Source organism: Orbicella faveolata, unplaced genomic scaffold (assembly GCF_042242905.1).
Source record: "Orbicella faveolata isolate gen_17 unplaced genomic scaffold, um_ofav_v1 contig_34, whole genome shotgun sequence".
Taxonomy (NCBI): Eukaryota; Metazoa; Cnidaria; class Anthozoa; order Scleractinia; family Merulinidae; genus Orbicella; species Orbicella faveolata.
The window spans coordinates 34,578,924-34,597,237 of record NW_028301563.1 but is presented as its reverse complement, the minus strand read 5'-3'; the positions used below and the strand labels follow the sequence as shown (position 1 = coordinate 34,597,237).

General features: G+C 40.6%; 2 protein-coding genes and 1 non-coding gene across 4 annotated transcripts; all 3 read right to left on the bottom strand.

Annotated features, from left to right (window-relative positions):
* Positions 1 to 426: 426 nt before the first annotated feature.
* Positions 427 to 18,101, bottom strand: LOC110060847 (muscle, skeletal receptor tyrosine protein kinase-like). Of its 2 annotated transcripts, none has more exons than XM_020767654.2 (12): positions 17,815 to 18,101; positions 16,212 to 16,344; positions 15,266 to 15,744; positions 14,926 to 14,994; positions 11,507 to 11,669; positions 5,989 to 6,440; positions 5,355 to 5,693; positions 4,461 to 4,745; positions 3,972 to 4,159; positions 3,352 to 3,531; positions 2,532 to 2,739; positions 427 to 1,857 (listed from the first exon to the last, which is right to left on the bottom strand). In XM_020767654.2, the coding sequence occupies exons 1-12, from the start codon at positions 17,885 to 17,887 to the stop codon at positions 1,688 to 1,690; spliced, it is 2,739 nt and encodes a 912-aa protein (XP_020623313.2). In that variant the 5' UTR covers positions 17,888 to 18,101; the 3' UTR covers positions 427 to 1,687. The 2 variants fall into 2 exon arrangements, with proteins under 2 accessions (XP_020623313.2, XP_089128017.1); XM_089271891.1 differs by having other exon boundaries at positions 15,266 to 15,741; positions 17,815 to 18,098.
* LOC149105927 (uncharacterized) lies at positions 6,847 to 9,621 on the bottom strand. Its single transcript, XM_089271892.1, has one exon. The coding sequence runs from the start codon at positions 9,481 to 9,483 to the stop codon at positions 7,012 to 7,014; it is 2,472 nt and encodes an 823-aa protein (XP_089128018.1). The 5' UTR covers positions 9,484 to 9,621; the 3' UTR covers positions 6,847 to 7,011.
* Trnar-ucu (transfer RNA arginine (anticodon UCU)) lies at positions 10,515 to 10,588 on the bottom strand. Its single transcript has one exon. It is a non-coding gene; the product is annotated as a tRNA-Arg (tRNA).
* Positions 18,102 to 18,314: the final 213 nt, after the last annotated feature.

The following is an 18,314-nucleotide window of genomic DNA, read 5'->3' as shown; positions in this document are numbered from 1 at the left end:
TGAAGGAACGAATTGAATGGAGAGGGAACACTTTGGGGAAAACAAGTGAAATACAGACAGAATGCACAGGAAACTCATAACACCCACGGGGAAATGAAGGAACGAATTGAATGGAGAGGGAACACTTTGGGGAAAACAAGTGAAATACAGACAGAATGCACAGGAAACTCATAACACCCACGGGGAAATGAAGGAACGAATTGAATGGAGAGGGAACACTTTGGGGAAAACAAGTGAAATACAGACAGAATGCACAGGGACCTCATAACACCCACGGGGAAATGAAGGAACGAATTGAATGGAGAGGGAACACTTTGGGGAAAACAAGTGAAATACAGACAGAATGCACAGGGAACTCATGGAACCCACGGGGAAATGCAAGGACGGATGCACAGGTGTTCCTGTTAAATAACTTGAACACAATCCTTATTCTAGTATTAAAAGTGGAAGTTTATTCAACCAGTTACTTGATCTATTTCGTTCATGTCTAATTTACCGGAGAAAAGAATCGATCCACCTAAATAGTTCAAACAGGTGTTTCAACTAACGGTCCTAATCTGAACTTTATTTTGATGATGAAAGTGTGATAACATAGCATTGAGCTGAATTTCCTGATCTAATTGATGAGAATGAATTCAGCTTCCAGTATATAACCGTTCTCACTCACTAAACAATGTTTTAATTAAAATTATATTCTTACAACTAGGACGCACTTTAATCGAAATTACTTTTTCTCCATTGCTTACTTATTTGGGGGGGGGGGAGTGGAGAAGGGAGGTGAAATTTATTTTTTTTTTGAGCATGTTGGTAAAACATGCTCATGCCACGTGCTCCACCCAACAGTACGGATGACGTCACTGTCAAGGACCAAATTTGGATTCAAAACCAGAACCCAGCGTGATTTGGCAACACTGACTAGTTTTCCCGCGCTTAGCGCATGTTAGTTTTCCCGCGCTCGTTGCTGGTTACACGTTTTTGTTGCTAATTTTGAAAGATTGTTTGTTTTGATTGTCGGTTTACAACACGTAGTAGCAAGCCTCTCTGACTAGAAAACTTGAGTTTAGTTGTGCGTTAGATTTGTCTCGAACTGTACCTACTTCTTCATAACGTAGTACAAAGGCGAACAAATTCTTGGAATATTTAGCTATGGAATATGGTGGTATTGGAAACTCATCCAAAATCCTCCCAAATACTGTTAGTTTCACACCTGAAGTAGTTCACAGAATTCCTTACTGGTAAAGTTGTAAATAACATCAGTTGAGTTGATTTAATGTTAAAAATACAAAACATTAAAATTCGGAGAATGAACTGAATGAATGAACTGAATTTGTAACTTTGTACAATGTTATGTAAACAAATAAGGCAGTTAGTTGAAAACTCCGCCACACGCACTTGTCAACTGAAGACGCTTCCATTTTTCTCACAAAGTACAGGAGAGAAATGTAACTGTAGAAGAGCTGAAATTGTTTTAACAGAATTAGATAATAGTTCTGCAGCACTGTATTTCCAGACCCTCAATTTGAACGGCTATGAGAATATTGCTAAGAACTAGAATCGAGAACGATTTTCAGGGATCCCGTCTATGACCTTAAAACGACGTCTTACTAATGTCGTTGGAGATACCATAGACTTCAATCATATTAACATTTTCTAAAATTATGAATGGATAAAACGTACAAAAATTCCTCTATACTAGAATGTCATTAGGGACTCCGTAGTCAAAATCGTCGGCTCTGCTCATTCGTAGATCTTCGGATGATCGGGGCACGTCGTAATTTCCCTCCTCCTGCGATATCGTTCGCGGAATGTCATAATCACTTGTGGCGGGACTTCTGGGAATATCATAGTTTCCTGTGTCTAAAAAAAAGTAACAACAATGTTGTCATCCGTTTGATTTCAATAAATAAAAAAGCATATCGATATCAAGGGTCACCCAGGGACATTATTTGTTTTTTTACAACTATAATCGACAAGTGACAAAGCGGGTGTTATTGGGAATTGAGGATGACTAATGATAGTGAAGATGGGAATGGATAACAAAATGGATCAAAGTAAGTTTCCTTTACCCTCCTCTGAAAAGCTGCAAAAATCTTTTTTGTACAAATACTTTGTGTTCCGACATTTCGTCTTTCTAAATATAGATGTCTCGTATATCGAGTAGTTGTACGGAGCAAGAGTGAATTGATCTCATCTCGTTACAGGCCGCCTTAGGATGAACCTAATTAATTTGACCACACTGTAATGTTTTAAGGGCCCCTTTCTTAGCTTCCAAAATCTCCATCGGCCTTAACTGCTTTTCACGCGAGTCCTTAATTAAGGTTGAATTGGAGTTTGAAAATGTTAGTATTTTAGAAAAGAGTACAACCGGAAAAACCCTCGAAACAAAAAAACCAGCGGAGACTCAACTCACATCAGATACCAGAGCGGAATCGAACCCAGGCCACAATGAGAGAAGACATGCACTTCGACCACTGTGCCATCCCTGCTCCCCTTTGACAAAACAAAGAAACACTGTCTCGACTACACGTTACCTGGTTCTGCAGCCTCTTTTTCTCCAGGCTCCTCAGTCTCTTCCACCACGTCAGATGCAGGCGGGACATCATAATTGTGGTACGGATATTTAAGTCGCATACTTATCGTGGTGAATTCCAAGCGCTTGTCAGGTTCTTTTTGCCAACAGTCTTTCATTAAAGCATACATGAATTCTGGACAATTGTCGGGCTTCCCTAAATGAATACCCTGTGCAAATAAAAAAACAATCTTTGGTTCTGGTCTGTCAACTTCTAGTCTTCAAAGTCTGTCAACGTCTAGTGTCTTCTAGCTGTACGATAGAATTGGGCGCCTTCTTGTTGTAAAACGGCCGAACATTCTCGGTCATACATATATCCATTCAAAACACACAAGAGGCCTTGTTGAATTCATTATTTTACCTGGTGTTTACGGCTTAAAGTTTAAAGTTCAGAGACGAAGCTAGTGGGGGGGCGGGGTCTTGGGGTGCCGTGACCCCCTTTTGTTAGCCATTTTTAAGCAAATAACCTACAACAGGTGGCGAAAACAACATGACAATCTGGTGAGTACCCTCATTTTGACGCAATGTGACCCCCCCTTTGAGAAAAAACATGACAATCTGGTGAGTACCCTCATTTTGACACAGTGTGACCCCCCTTTGAAAAAAACCATGACAATCTAGTGAGTACCCTCACTTTGACACAGTGCGACCCCCCTTTGAAAAATTCCTGGCTACGCCCCTGAGGTTTTTGCAACAAATTCCAAACAAACAAGCTTAAGAGTGTTGAGAAGAAAGGTAAGACGATCGTGTTATTATCACAACAATTCAAGTGTGAACACTACCTTCTGAATGAATTCCATCACTTCTTTGTTGGTGTAACCATAATACGGCTGAAGACCAAACGTGAAAATCTCCCAAAGTACCACACCATAAGCATACACGTCGGACTTAAGAGTAAACTTGCCGTACAGGAAAGCTTCAGGTGCCAGCCAGCGAATGGGAAGCAAGGTTTCTTTGCTCATCTAAAAAAAAACCGGGACTTCAATTTAGTTCTCGTTCTACAGGATGCTTATCCAGCCGCTCAATTTGTACAGCACATCAGAAAGCATACTGTTCTTTCAACCAATCAAAAGCCAATCAAAACAGACAAATTATGACGTTTTCTCGCTCTTTGCATTCCTGTATATTTTTCTACGCAATGCATCAGTTGCGTGCTCACCAACGTTTACTACATGGTTACAGATTTCGAGTTTCATCAGTAGTTCCTCACATTATTTGTGTTATTTGTATTCTAATCAAATGATCACTGATTCTGGTTTACTCTTACGACAATAGTGTTTAATGCCGTTCTGAACTTAATTCAACGAAAACAAATTTTTATCATAAAGTACTGAAGCACAGCTTGTTCATAGCGCCTTCATATTGCTTTAAGTAAATCAGCGACCTTGTTTGAGTAGCGTACCTTATAATAATCCGTAGTATAGATATCACGTGACATTCCAAAATCCGCGATTTTCACAACCAGGTCATCTCCGACCAAACAGTTTCTCGCTGCCAGGTCTCTGTGCACAAACTTCATCTCTGCCAAGTACTGCATGCCAGTGGCGATCTGGGCCGAGATAGAGACGAGGTCTTCTTGTGTGAGATAAACTGGTGGAAAATGAAATAAAGCACATTAAAAGAAAATTGACGACTGGGTTTCTCAGACCTGTAGTGAAACAACGTTTAAGAGCGCTAGCACAAATAAGATAGAACAGCTGTCTAAAATCGTCCCTAAGTTTCAACAACTTGGTGCACTTTTCTACAATTCTCTATTATTTCTCTCACTTCACCTGGACCGGTGGAGGTGGGGTTTTCCCCATCCTGTGAGTAAACAGGAAAAGGCAACGTGCATGTGACAACTTTTTCGGGTTTGACGAGGGTTGGAAGGAAACATTTTGAGTTGTAATACCTTTGGCCTTTTCGTTTGAGTCCAGTGATGTCTCCGCAGGCAAAGCATTTCTCAAATATTGATTCAAATCACCGCCACTCATGAACTCGAACACCATTCCGTAAGGTTCCTCCTCAGTTGATACCGCCAGCAACTGAACGATGTTTGGATGTGTTAAAATGGACATTAGAGTTACTTCTCTGAAAAACTCCTCTTTTTGTTCTTTGGAAGGTTCGTCCTTCAGTGCCTTCACTGCCACGGAAATCACTTTTTTGGGTTGTTTATCAACGAGACCAGCTGCACGACCTGAAAAATAAATGATATTTAGAGTAGAACAAGTTAATAAGATGATGAAACACTCTAAACCAGCGATTTTATATGTGAAATTTATTATCAAATGAGTCTATGGAAAATTTTTCTCTTTTTTTTTTGCATAGATGCAAAAAGGTAAGCCTTGACGAAGTAAGTGGTCCACAACTTCCAGCGCTTAAGCAAGATGTCTTCCTACTAACCCCTCCCCCTCCCCCCCCCCCCCCAGATGGAATGCCAGTGCATCATAGGTCTCCTGCACCTCACCCTCTCACTATCGTGAGAGTCACGTGTCTTGCCCAGGAGTCCAGGTAACCTGACTCAGTCTGTAATCCGAGGCGCCATCCATTCAGTCATCGCATTTCTAACGTAATGGTAATTAATTTCGTCTACATTTTTTTGCTTGTGGATGAAACGCTACCATTCAGCCACTCATATAAAAGCTATTGAGTGTTACTTTTGGGCGCTGTTCATGTTTTGTTACATATTTTCTAAGCTGAGTTTGAGCGCTCTTGTGCTCAAATCTTTAAGAGCGCTCTTGTGCTTTAATCTTAAAGATTAAAGATTAATATGTTCAACATTACTTTAGGCCGCATTAAACATTACCTTGGAACACTTTGCCAAAGAATCCCTCTCCCAAGTCCTTCACGTATTGCACGTGATCCAACCTATACTGCTTCAGTTTGTCAGGATCATAAAGTCGTAACAAGCGCGAGTCCAGGCTCTTTAGGGACTCCGCCCGTAATCTATCCCTCACTGTCATGGAGCCTTTGTGAGACAACGCATGCGCGTTGTCCACTGCGTCTCTTTGTTTCTGACGTCTTTGCCACAGAACAAACACAACAGCACACGCCACAATGATGAAAAGGCAAACAAAGACTATGGGGAGAATGATGTCCAGGTTTTTGTCGTCTGATGTTGGCTTTACCATAGCCTCTGTATAATCTGTAAAGAGAAGGAGGAAGGTTCTGATTATTTGTTTCCTACGCGTCTTCACCGCTTATGATCAAAATCAATGGACAATCCAGTGCTTAAAAATAATAGTCCGCTCATGCGCCATAAAGCGGTTCCTAGTCTCCTTGATCAACTTTTTTCCTCCGTTTTCGTCATCAGCAGTCACCAAACAAAGATATTTTGCGTGACTTTTAACTAATAACTGATTAATATGCGAGGGTCATTCTGAAAGTAAGATCACAATATACTCGTGAGGTCCGAATGAGAATAAGAAATGTTTACTCACTGAAGAATCCTGTCTTTATGCATGTTCTTCCAGGTTTGTCCTCATAATATTGAGCAGTCTTGTGCGTTGAGCAGTTTGGAAGTCCCGTGTGTATAAAGTCGATGCCGTTCTCAGCTACATACACGGTAACTGCGCCAATAACTCGGTTGAGCGGTGCACTGCAGTCATTAAAAATAGCCTGACAATCACCTCTGCAGTAATCGATATTGACGCCGTCTGAGTAACATGGCGGCACTGTATAGTGACATAACAGGTTCACCATGATGTATTTGCATTTCTCGTCGTCCTTAACAAGTTGATTAATTACTCTTATTCCAAACGCGAGAAACTGTTCGGTGCCCGGCAACCAAAATTTGTTATCAAAGAATCGTGGAGTATCGCTATATGATGTAAGTGTTGAGTTGAAAGACACATGGCAGGCTTCTCCTTGATAACGCATACACGTACCTCCCCTGAAAATGGAAGAACCGATCGAGAAAGCATTATTAAACTATTTTTTACTTCCGTCTAAAGCGTTAAAAAAAGACCACATATTGGCATCACATGCATGTGCGTTGATCCGTAGTTTATAAATATGCATGGAGCAATCCCGTGGCGCAATGGACTAGCGCGTTGGACTTCTAATTCAAAGGTTGTGCGTTCGAGTCACACCGGGGGTGGATTTTCAAACTACTTTGCGAAGATTAAAGAAAACATAACAATGACTAACTGGCGATCTTTTCCTACTGCTGTTAAGTACAATGTATTATGAGTTACAAATGAATTAAGTATTAGTATTAGTATTAGTATTATTGTTGTTATTATTATTATTATAAAAAAAAAAAAACTACTACTACTACTACTTTTTTTTTTTATAAATAAGGTATATACAAGGTAAAAGTAAGTAAAAGAAATAAACTATTAAAACCTATTTCAACAGTGTTTACATAATGGCTCCCTCCTGGGTTTCAACGTCAATATCGGTATATTACAAGGTAAAAGTAAATAAAAGAAATAAACTATTAAAACCTATTTCAACAGTGTTTACATAATGGCTCCCTCCTGGGTTTCAACGTCAATATCAATGTTCTTAAAGTCACAAAAGGCTTTCCTTCTAGCTCTTGAACCTCTTAGGCAGATTAGTGCGGATCTTAGTAAAGCGAAGGATGTCCTTGCTCTTATCCAGGAGATTGTTTTAGCATAATGTTCTCCTTTCTTGATGGAGATCAGCTGCGCCAGTCTGGAATGGTATTGCAGGCACTCGTTTCCCATGCCGCCTGTTGACGTGAAAATAAGGGGTGTAAAAGTTCCTTGTTCGATATCCAAAACCCTCCTCGCGTAAAGACGCTTCTTCTCGTTCTCATGATTGCGGTATATCTGTTGGAGCTCTAGGTCCCTATACGAATCAGCATTAGGGTGACAAACCCTCACGTCAAAGAATGCTGATCGTTGGTTCTCCCAGAACCCGCGCGCATGAATATCTAATCTCGCATCTGGAGCTCGATTAGAACCTCTTCCCAGCTGTTCACCCGAGATGTCTTGCAGGACAGGCTCAATCTCAACATCGGTACAAACCATATTCAGGAGTTCGGCTTCCAAGTCCCTCAGCTCATTGTGACGTTGGGTAACGAACCCACCTCTCTTGCATATCATTGCGTGGTCCACTGTAAAAGCATCACCGCATACACAGGTGGAGGGGATATCATCGACCGGCCAATCGTAGCGCAGTTTGATTGCATCGCGGAACTCTCTCTTATTTAGATTGAAACCCATTTCGCGAAGGGGGAGTACCGTCAGCCAAACAGATGACCCTTTTTCCGCAGCAAGGTCAAGTGCCCGTTGGACTTTCTGTGGGGCTACCCCTCTGATATACTCTGCCCTGTCTTGGAGCACCGTTACTCTCTCACTCCTCATTGCCTGTTGTAGTGGCTTGACCAAAGAATCATCCGGCATCTGATGGGATTGAGCCACGATCTGTTGGACCAGCGGGATGGTAACTTTGACGGAGGAGGATTGCTCAAGATTTGCGTCAAGACACGGGTTTGTCATGCCAAGCCCCCCTAGACGGACTGGCAGTGCTAGAATGTCCCTGTCCAGCCGAGTGCACCTATGCTCCGTAATTGCAGGGATGAGCACCTTAGATATGGCATTCTCCAAAGGCTCCAATAATTCTTGAGTATCAGGCAAAGTTCTCAAAAAATAGGTCCATCGGTGCTTGAGGCCAAAGGTGTAAGCAGCATAACACGCTTGAGGCTGAGAAAGAGCAAACTCTGCCAGCTTGGTAATCTCGCTGACCCAGTTGGTCACCTTCTCGCTAACGTATTCCTCTAGATATTCCCGTGAACCTATCACCGCACCCAGATGTTTTTGTCCCTCTACCGTCACATTGACAGCCGTGTCCTTGAACACTTCTTTCACGCTTGCCTCTTTATCTGGCTTTGAGATAATCCAACATTTCTTGGGGTTGGGAAAATAGCCAAAGACTGGGCCAAGGCTGTTGAGGACATCCCACCATTTCTTGATTTCCAGTACAGAGCCAGCTCCACAGGCATCGTCAGCAAACCAGCACTGTTTAATACTGGACGCCGCCTGCAGGCTTGTGATCAGCGGCTGCACACTTAAGGCGTAGAGGGCCATAGCAAGTGGGTCACCCTGTGTTGTTCCTTCAGCTGAAATGATCTCTTTGCCGCCGGTAATAAACAAGCGTGCCGACTTCCTGTAAGTATTGATGACATATGCTGCAATTACAGGGCAGAGAACCCGGATATTATGCAGTGAAGTTGCTCTGTTAAGTGCATTGAATGCATTAGAAGCATCGATGAGCAGTACCGCGTCCGTGTCATCTGCTTCAAATATGGCATGCATAGCATGTATAGCAGCCTCGCTGCCGGACTTTTGACCTGCGCATAGCTGGGGTGCACCACTCGCCTCAACCACGTCTCCCTTAGAAACGTTCATTACACACTTTCCAATAATCCTTCGTATCACCTCGCCGACCCCTATAGGCCTCACTGCACCTTCACCTTTATCCAGGGGAATCAATCGGCTTGCCACCAGTGGCTCTATGGTTGCAGGGTCGATATAAGTTGTACATAGAGTCCTTGTCATTGTGGCTATTGCCTCGCATAATTTTGTAGACGACTGTTTAAAGGATTTGCAAGCCATCATTCTTCTAAAACCATTAGCGTCAACCCCGCATGGTCCCCCTGATCCCTTTGTTCTTAACGCAGCCTCCCTTATCATCTCACCATTTATCTCTGAGTACACCGATTCAGGGATATCATCATTAATCGGCCCGAAGAGAAGTGAGCCCAACGTTGTTGGTTGTGGGTTTGGATGTTTCTCTTTCAACTGGGCCATGACGTCATCCGTTAGCTCCAGCACGCCCCCTGTTGATGTTTCGCTAAGGAAACGCAGGGCTGAATTGATTTGTCCTTCGAGCACAAGCTTAGCAAATATCTTGGATTTTTCCGGTTGATCAAATGTCTTAAGCTTTCCAATACGCCCCTGAAGCATTCTACCTTCGCGTAGCAACTTGCTGATTTCCCCTTCCTTCCAGAGCGCAAGGCGCTTAGATGAGAAATCCTGATGGTCTTTTGTCTTAGATTTCGGGCTTGGCTTTTGAAGTGCAACAGCCAAAAGGACAAAGGCTGCTTTCAAGGATATGTGCTGTTGATCAGAGTTGCTATTCCAGTCATTAATGTGCGATGTAACCTTATTATTGTTATTATTATTTATTATTATTATTATTATTATTATTATTATTATTATTACGGTAAGATCAGTCAGTCCACCGAAAGGTGCTGTACACCTTATTTGGTAATGCTTTCAACTTTGCAATCGATCAGTGACATTGACGCTGTTATCCGCTGTCCCACGGGGGCTACACACAAAAACTTTTTGTGTGAACGTTTCGGTTGAAAATACTATAACCTTCAGCATAAATGGCGTACGAATGTAAATGAGTGCGTTATAAGACCGCTGTTCCCAATGGTCAAAAAAAAATTATTTTTTAGAAGCGTGGCACTCAATTCGCGCACCGAATGCCATTTACGAACACATTTACATTCCTGACATTTACAAGGCCCTAGGCAAATCCCAAGTGACGTTTCCACGCGGCTCTTATACAGCACTCATTTACATTCGTACGCCATTTATGCTGAAGAAGGTTATAGTATTTTTAACCACAACGTTCACACAAAAAGTTTCTAGTCAGTGTTGACAATTTTTAATTCTTACTATTATGAAAATCTCTTTATCACTTTCATTGCCTTTACCCCATTTACAAAAATATGACAGTTTGACATGAAGCTCAGGGGGCACTTTGCCGTTTTGAGATCTGTACGTACAAACATAACACACCGCAAGAGGAACTGAAACGTTGCACTGTCCGCCTACAGGGTCTGGAACAAGTGTGAAAATATCGAGCGAATTCTCGCCTACAGTTAGCTCGCACGTTCTACAAAATGGGAAGAAAATGGACTGTCTTGTAGTCTACGATTAATTCACCCTGCCGAAACTATCTTCAAGTAATAAAAGAAAAAACACACCCCCGGTGGGACTCGAACCCACAACCTTTGAATTAGAAGTCCAACACGCTAGTCCATTGCGCCACGGGGGCTTCACATGTCATTTCCGAATAATTTTTCAATTTTCTATTACTATTTTTATTTTTAGACATTTAAATATTATTTTCCCTCGATTTCTTTCTCAAAAGTAATTGGCTGTTAGAACAAAAACATCATGGTGAATTCAAAGCTACTTCTTAACAGGTGGTATGTAAAAGATATTTTTACCTGTAATCAGATAATAAACAGTATCATCCTTGTGTAGCGAAGAGTTTGTAACTAAACTTGACTGAGATGTCTTCCTTAGCAGCTAACTGTAGGATAACGACAAACTACTGTGCAGGGAACAATCAATTATATCAATATCCCGGAATATCTTCATTGCTGCAACGAAATCGACGAAAAAACAAAACCAATCGTGACTTGATATAAAAAAGCGCGTTTTCCCGCCCTTGACATCAGTTGCAGGTTTCACGAGCTTTGATTGCTTCCTTGGCTGTTTTTAATTTCTTTGTTAGTTAATTGGAATCGATTTTTCAATTGATATATTTATAGTTTAGCTAGCATTTTAGATATCTCAGGCGTCCCCTAATAGCATGGGGGGGTTCTTAAATGACAAAGGCCAGGACTACACAGAAGCTTAATTTTCCAGTCCTATCATCGCGCAAGGTACCATATGCATGATGACGTCAGTTGCTGCAAAGTCACGCAAGCCTCGTTTAAGGGAATATTTTCACCCTTTTTTCGGTGATGGCAAAATCTTCAGTTGGAAAGGCTTGCAATTGAAATAACCTTGCCTGATGAAAACAAGCATAACTGTTATCTCGCACAAGATCGCGCGTGCAACTTTAAGTTTGAGTCCAACTACTGTAGTTTAGTGAGCCGAGTCATATTGATCGGCTGTTGCAGCCCTCTCCCTGCACCCTCTTATACCCCTCCCTTCCCATCTCCGACAAAAATTAGAAATTTACCTTTTTGTATAACATCTTTTTTTGCCATCATTCTCTGCTCCATCCCAGCAGCAGCCAAGCAATGTACACGTGGTCCTGTTCGTACCTTCGGGCACTACACATCCCACCCTCTCACGAGGAGTGATGGTAGAACAGTTCGCCCGCATTGGCGGCAGCAGTGCACCTTAAAGTGTAGAAATCCAAAAACAACATTGACTTTCCCAGCTCACAGAACACTAGCCAGTGGTGTTCCTAGGTAAGAATGAAGGCCTGTAACAGGTTAGCAGAACGCGCGCGGTGAACACGTGGCGCGAGTAACAAGCGCGCGCATCTCGCTCTGCTGAGCGTTTAAAATTTAAGCATTGAAATTGATGTAGTTTAGTAGCTAGAAGTATTTCAGCAGCAATATGTGCAAACCTAGTTTATGAGCATGCTTAACATAAATGTAAAGTCCGAGCCTACAACGCAAGATGGCGCTGAAATCATCAGAGCTACAGCTTCAGTTGTGATAATAAAGTTCAATGCTCTCCAATTTAATTTTGATTACATATATTTTTATTTCTTCGTAGTTTCCTAGTTTCTCACTCGAGGACTTCAGTTCAATTGATGACCAGTTTATACGCAGCGGAATACGCTTGTCTTTCTTAGAAAAAACAAGGGAATACAGATCTCGTCAGATGACTAAGCGAAGGTAAAGGTAATATTAGAATGACGTGCCTCATTTAGTCGGTTCTGAATGATATATTCTGGGAATCGGTAAAAGTAAGAGAAATTTCTAATTGCGTCGAATTGAAAAAAAATGTCTCTCTGTTTACATTGCGTGGCAGCTCGAGTTTTTTTGGTAGAAAAGCACGACTCTCAAAAAATCACTGCGACAACCGGAAAACAATTTTAATGTTTAAAACAATGCTTGACGAAAGGAAGACAATTACGTTATATTTGGAGAACATGATCTTAGCCTGTAGACCACGCAACTCATTTAGTAAATATTCACTAACATGAAATTAAAGAAACTGATACTGGGGTTTTAATTCCTACCGACTTCTTTTGACAGAGAATTGAGTAATGTTTTGAAGTTTAACAGTTCTTAACAAAATAGAACCCCTTCTGTTGTGCATATATTAGCGTTTTATTGTCCGAAGTTCTGTAATTATGCAAAACAAACTGTTGTTTGTTAAAACAACAATGACTTTGACGAACGCAGCCAGCGTGTAGTGAAGTAAAAGGGACGGCTTTTAGCGGCATAACAACAACTAACTTCTCTTCTAACTTCAGTTAGAACTGACATGATCCTAACAAATTCCAAAATCTCGGTTTGTGATTTTATAGGAGTGATGTGGGCGAGGAGATAAATAAATATTGAAAAGTGTCAATTTCATGTCATGCCAGATAAAGCCAAAAATAACGAGAAACCGACCCGCCGGCGTGGACTATTTACAAAACAGTTTTACAAGATCAGGTCTCAGAAAATATTCCCAGTTTGTGCTGAAGACAACCATCACGAACAAGTGTCACAACGTTCATCAATTAACTCTAGTGACCTATTGCAAGCTACAATCGCGTGATTGTCGGTCAAGCACTTCGCAACATCGCTGTTAAATGTTACCTGCGTCGACATTGACTTAAAAGATAAATTTAATCCACAGATTTTTTTCTAGAACCGAACCCACAAAAAGGCAAAACTATAACTGTAAAGTTCTCGACTTTAATTTGATGATAAATAAGAAGTGAATCAATATCGACTGTCTACAAGTCATCATGCTCATTTGCTGCCGCAGAACAATTCACACTCCATGAATTTGAACTCATCAACACACCGCAAAGGGTTTCTTGCTAAAATTCTCAAGTTAAAATTCTCAGCACTTACCTTCAGTCACTTCGACATAGGTCATAAATAAGCCTAAAGTAAGTAACGCCACTGTCAGGGGCGAAATCTTCATCATGATGGAAAACCAAAGTGGGAGATTTAAAACGCGATGTCACCGCTTCGATTCGAGTGCTCCACTCTCAGGCAGCCAAATCCCGCATTTTTCCTTTACAAGATTGCAAAATTCATACACCAAACCGTTGGATGTCAGTGTATTGCTATGATAATGCGGAAGATTAGCACGTTTAAGCGGAAATCGTGCCCTAAAATGATTCGACGTAAAGTAAAACGGAAATGTTCGTTTTCACTCGGCGTTATCATTCAGCTACTCAACCGAAATAATTTATTCTACGAGTAGGACTGGAAGCGAGGTTGTACGTTTCCAGCGGAAGTGATCACATTTCGAACCATGCTATTTGCAGTTTTTCTGATATTTAGTTTGAGGCAAAGCAATCAGAGAATTGGTTTCGTTAAAGGGACGTTAAGACTTTAGCGTCGTCTTATTTTGTTCCGGATGATCACGCAACGCGAGTCGACCTCTGCCGAAGTCTTGCACTTCCTTGTAGATGTCATAGCTATCGGTTTTCCCTGCAAAACAGGTTAGATCCCGGCCTGCCCCAACACGTACAAGCCTTTTGGCTTTTATGGCAAGAGATTTGTTTACAAAAAATCGTTTCTGCGTCTAAAACGATGAAGTGCTTTTAAAGTGGTACTATGATCAAATTTTTACCCCTTGATTTTTTAGGTGTATCACATAGAATTCCATGAAAATAAACATCACAACTAAAACGCCGTTTACCGTTTGCAAATATCTGCATTAGTTCCGGAGATATTTAAGTTTGAAAAATGTGTAAAATATGCAAATGAGATGACTGATGACGCCATACACTCAACCCAATACTATATCAAGTAAATAAATAGGCCTATCTTGGCCAATTTACAGCGCAGACCATTGAAACTTGGTAGGCTGACAGTTTTACAGGAAACACACCTACGGCTATAAAAAATTATGTTCCTATGGCAACTCAATCTTTTTCAGTCTCGACCCACTTGGTTTCAATATGTTAGTGATTTTCAGCTCGAAAAACGTTAAACGAGGCCACAAACACGAACTAACGTACTTATATGCTTGCTGGATCATGCATATGAGGCGCCATTAGCAAATATCAAAATGGAACGGCAAAGGTGGCCAGAAATGCCTTTAATATTGGGGAGGTCTGGGGCCCAGTACGTTGCCATGGTAACATAACTGTTGAGCTCGTATTGTGGAGCACATTTAGAAGAATCTTACTACAAAGAATCAAACATATCTGATAAAAATTGGATGAGATCTTTTCTCATCATATTTGATCAAAATTTGGTTGAGTGTATGACGTAATCATTTGGCTAATTTGCATATTTTAAAAACTTGAATATCTCTGGAACGAAAGGAAATATTTGAAAATAGTAAACAGCGTTTTTCTTCTCGTACAGGCTTCTTAAGTACGTTTTAAAATGGCTTCCATAGGAAAGATGCGATTTTCGTCATGGTACCACTTAAAAAATGCTGGTTAATCAGATATTAATAACCTACTTGGAAAAAGTGGGTTCTCATCTGCTGCAGGATTACCAGCTACTGGAGGCTTAGAAGATGAAGAGAAATCTGCAAAACATTACAAAAATGAAATGATGGCTTTTTCTTGTTATAACAGACCATGTTCTCAAATATTTTTTCTTTTTCTTTTTTTCTTTTTTTTTTTCTTTTTTTTTTTTTGTCTCAGGATTTGTTGGTTCATCATTTTGGGCAATTCATGATACCGTATATCGTGAAAATAAGAGTCAGTGGGTTAACTGGGAAGTTGGTTATACGGGTAGGTAATTACAAATTTATACCTATACCATTAACACGAAATACGATCAAATAAGATACTTACTTAAGCCAAGTTTCATACATGGTTCATGTGCTTCTTCAAGTTCAGAGCTGTTCTTCATTCCAAAACAGCCAGGAAATGATAAACTGAAATCTTTTCCACCAGGAATAAGATTCATAGCAACCTCCAGTTGGTCAATAAAATGCCCGCACTTGAAAAAGAACTCCTTACAGTCGCTCATGCAGAATCTTGTCACGGTGTTGTTTGCAAGACATGGTGGCATAGTGTGATGGCACAGCATGGCAGTCAACGCAGCTTTGCATTCGGATTGCGTGACAGTTTCATGAATTGCCGTGATGGAAGGTGCAAGATAACTTTCAGCTAAGTTCTTCTCCGCTCTATGAAATCTTGGTATCAAACGTAAAGATGATAAAGTTGTTGAGAAGGCTGCCAGGCACACCTGGCCCTCATAAAGAGAACAGGTTGTTGTGATATTTGTAATTGAAGTGGTTTTGTTGTTGTTGCTGTTGTTGCTGCTACTGCTGTACAAAAAAGTATATCAACGAAGAGCTATTAAAATAACGAGAAACGGGCAACCTGACGGAGAACCTCATCTATTGCTAATAACTAACAGGAAAAAACAACAGCAAGGTTGCCAAATAGCATTAAAACGTTCACACGGCTTCAACTTAGTTGTGATGTTTATTAGTACTGTGGCGAGGGATCTAATATCATAAGCCTCATGGTTCCTGCTTAGCCCCCCTCGCTTTCCTCTTCTTCTTACAGATATTTTTCTTTCCTTTATGTGTCAGATATATAAATAAATAAATAATGAAATAAATAACTGTAAATAAATAACTATAAATAAATAACTATGAATAAATAAATAAATATCTGCTCCTTATTTGCTTAGTAATATATTGACATACTATCAAAACCATTTTTTACATCGTTTGGAAACAAGATAATGAGTGCCGCATGAGCAATCAAAACTTGTGCGCTTTCTTACCTTTTATGGAAGCAGCGTAGTGTTGGATTAGCCTCATTTTCATTCCAACAGCAGCCCAGTCCTCCGCAAGTACTTTTGCTGACCAGTCCACACGACTGTTTGACATGTGCGGGGATCTGGGAGCAATTCAAGTCTGAATAAAATACGCAACAGATATTTGTGTTAGAGGCGATCTAAGGCGCATAGTGATTGGTTCGCTGGTTGCCCTTGCTTTTCTGAGCACGCCTGGTTAGTGTCTGGTTAGTGTCACTGTTTTTCATTCTGAGTACCCTGACGCAACGTAAGTTATAGTACCCTGTTACGGGGTCAGGGTGATTTTTTTTTCTCGAACAAAGTTTGGCGGCATTGCTTGAGTGTTTCATATCACGATCAATCTAGGCTGCGAGCAAGAATACTCGGCTCCCTACATGGTTTAGAAACCTTTTGGAGTCTTACATCGCCTGAAAAAACGACACTGAGTAATTAAAGGTTCTTATTTTGCGAAATAGCTGCACGCTTTGTTTGGTTTTCGTAGGTTCAGTAACCCATGTGTATTATTAGACCCTGACGAATTTCCTATTATTTCGTCAGAGTATTACGTGAGAGTATTTTGAAAAGCTTGTGCAATCATTGGCGTCTTGAATCTCACAGAAACACGCAAAATATTTTGTGTTTTGGCCTCGAAATGACTTTCTCGATTTTCATGTTTTTGTTCCAAGTTTAGTCCTTGAGCAATTGTGAAAAGTCTGAAGGCAAAATGTTTTTTTTGGAGTCAAACTGACTGACCGCAAAATATGTTTACGGGTCAGGCCTGATCTACTGGACAACAAATCAATCATCACTTCTAATTACCCTTGACACTGTTTTTTCAAGGCAATAATTAATTATAAATGGTAATACACATGGTGATGATCTTAGTACAGCCCGGGAGTACAGACACGACGTCCATTCGGTTAAGGGCTCATGTCAAAAAAAGTAACGATTCCTAAATTTTTAATTGTAGTGAATATGCTTATTTGTACTTCCGGAAGTTATTTTGAAATAGATATAACTTGGTAAATATATTCCGTATCGACATGATGTTACATTGTAAAAAGGTTTAAATCCCGCGTTCTCAGTCTGATTAAATAAATATCTTTTATCAGATCGTGCTCGACTAAACCGTTATTTATCGTTTGGTTCATATGAAATCTCCACAATTAAGCATATAAAACAGCCAAAGCTAGGAGTTCTACTGTAAGGAAATAATCCGGTCATTTGAGAATACTTTCACTCCGGCCTCTCGCTTGTGCTTTCCGCTAAATTTCCGTCGGGTTCTCAACCACAATTTAGCGTAGTATTTTATTATAGTAAAAATATGGTTTTTGATTCTTTGTTTGCTGAATACAAACAACGACCACAATAAATTTTAACCATAGAATAATGCCACTCAATGCTTGTATATTTTGGTTCACGTGCCGAATATGTCGACTATAAATGAACCCGTGTCTGTATCCGGGAAAATCTAAATGACGCCATTTCTACTGCTACATGTCCGCGTCTTTATATAGAAGTGGCTGTATTCTGTAGTTACAAATTAAAGTGACCATTATATTAACCGATAACAAGGTCAGTAGTTACATACCTTGAATGCTACTGTTTGCCAGCAGAAAGCGTGTGGAAAACGCAACCAAAAATAATAGCACGCGTTGAAGCATGGCGTCGAATATTATTGGTCATTAATACATTGCCTGAATGGACGCAACTGAGTGGCCTGTCGTTTCCAGAGCACTCGGAATCTCAAAAGTGAAATTAAAGCAGTTCGTCGATATTCAGTAATCTCACGAAACGTATTTCCTGAGCGGTTTAATTTCGTGTTGACGGTCTGAAGGTAACTCCCACACGGTATTTTGGGCGCCACAGGAAACAGTGACGAACGTCTTTGTGTAATCTAGTTAATTATCAACTATGAATTAAGTATCTCACACAATGGAATAATGTTGTTTTTATTCTGAAAAAGGCTCTAAATCAGCAAGGTTTTAGTCTTAAACAGGAAAAATAATCTGCTCTCTGCTTTACATTCAAATTTTCTCAGCTGGTCTTCAGAACGCAGAGCGCAGGCTGTTCTTTCCCTAACAACTCAAT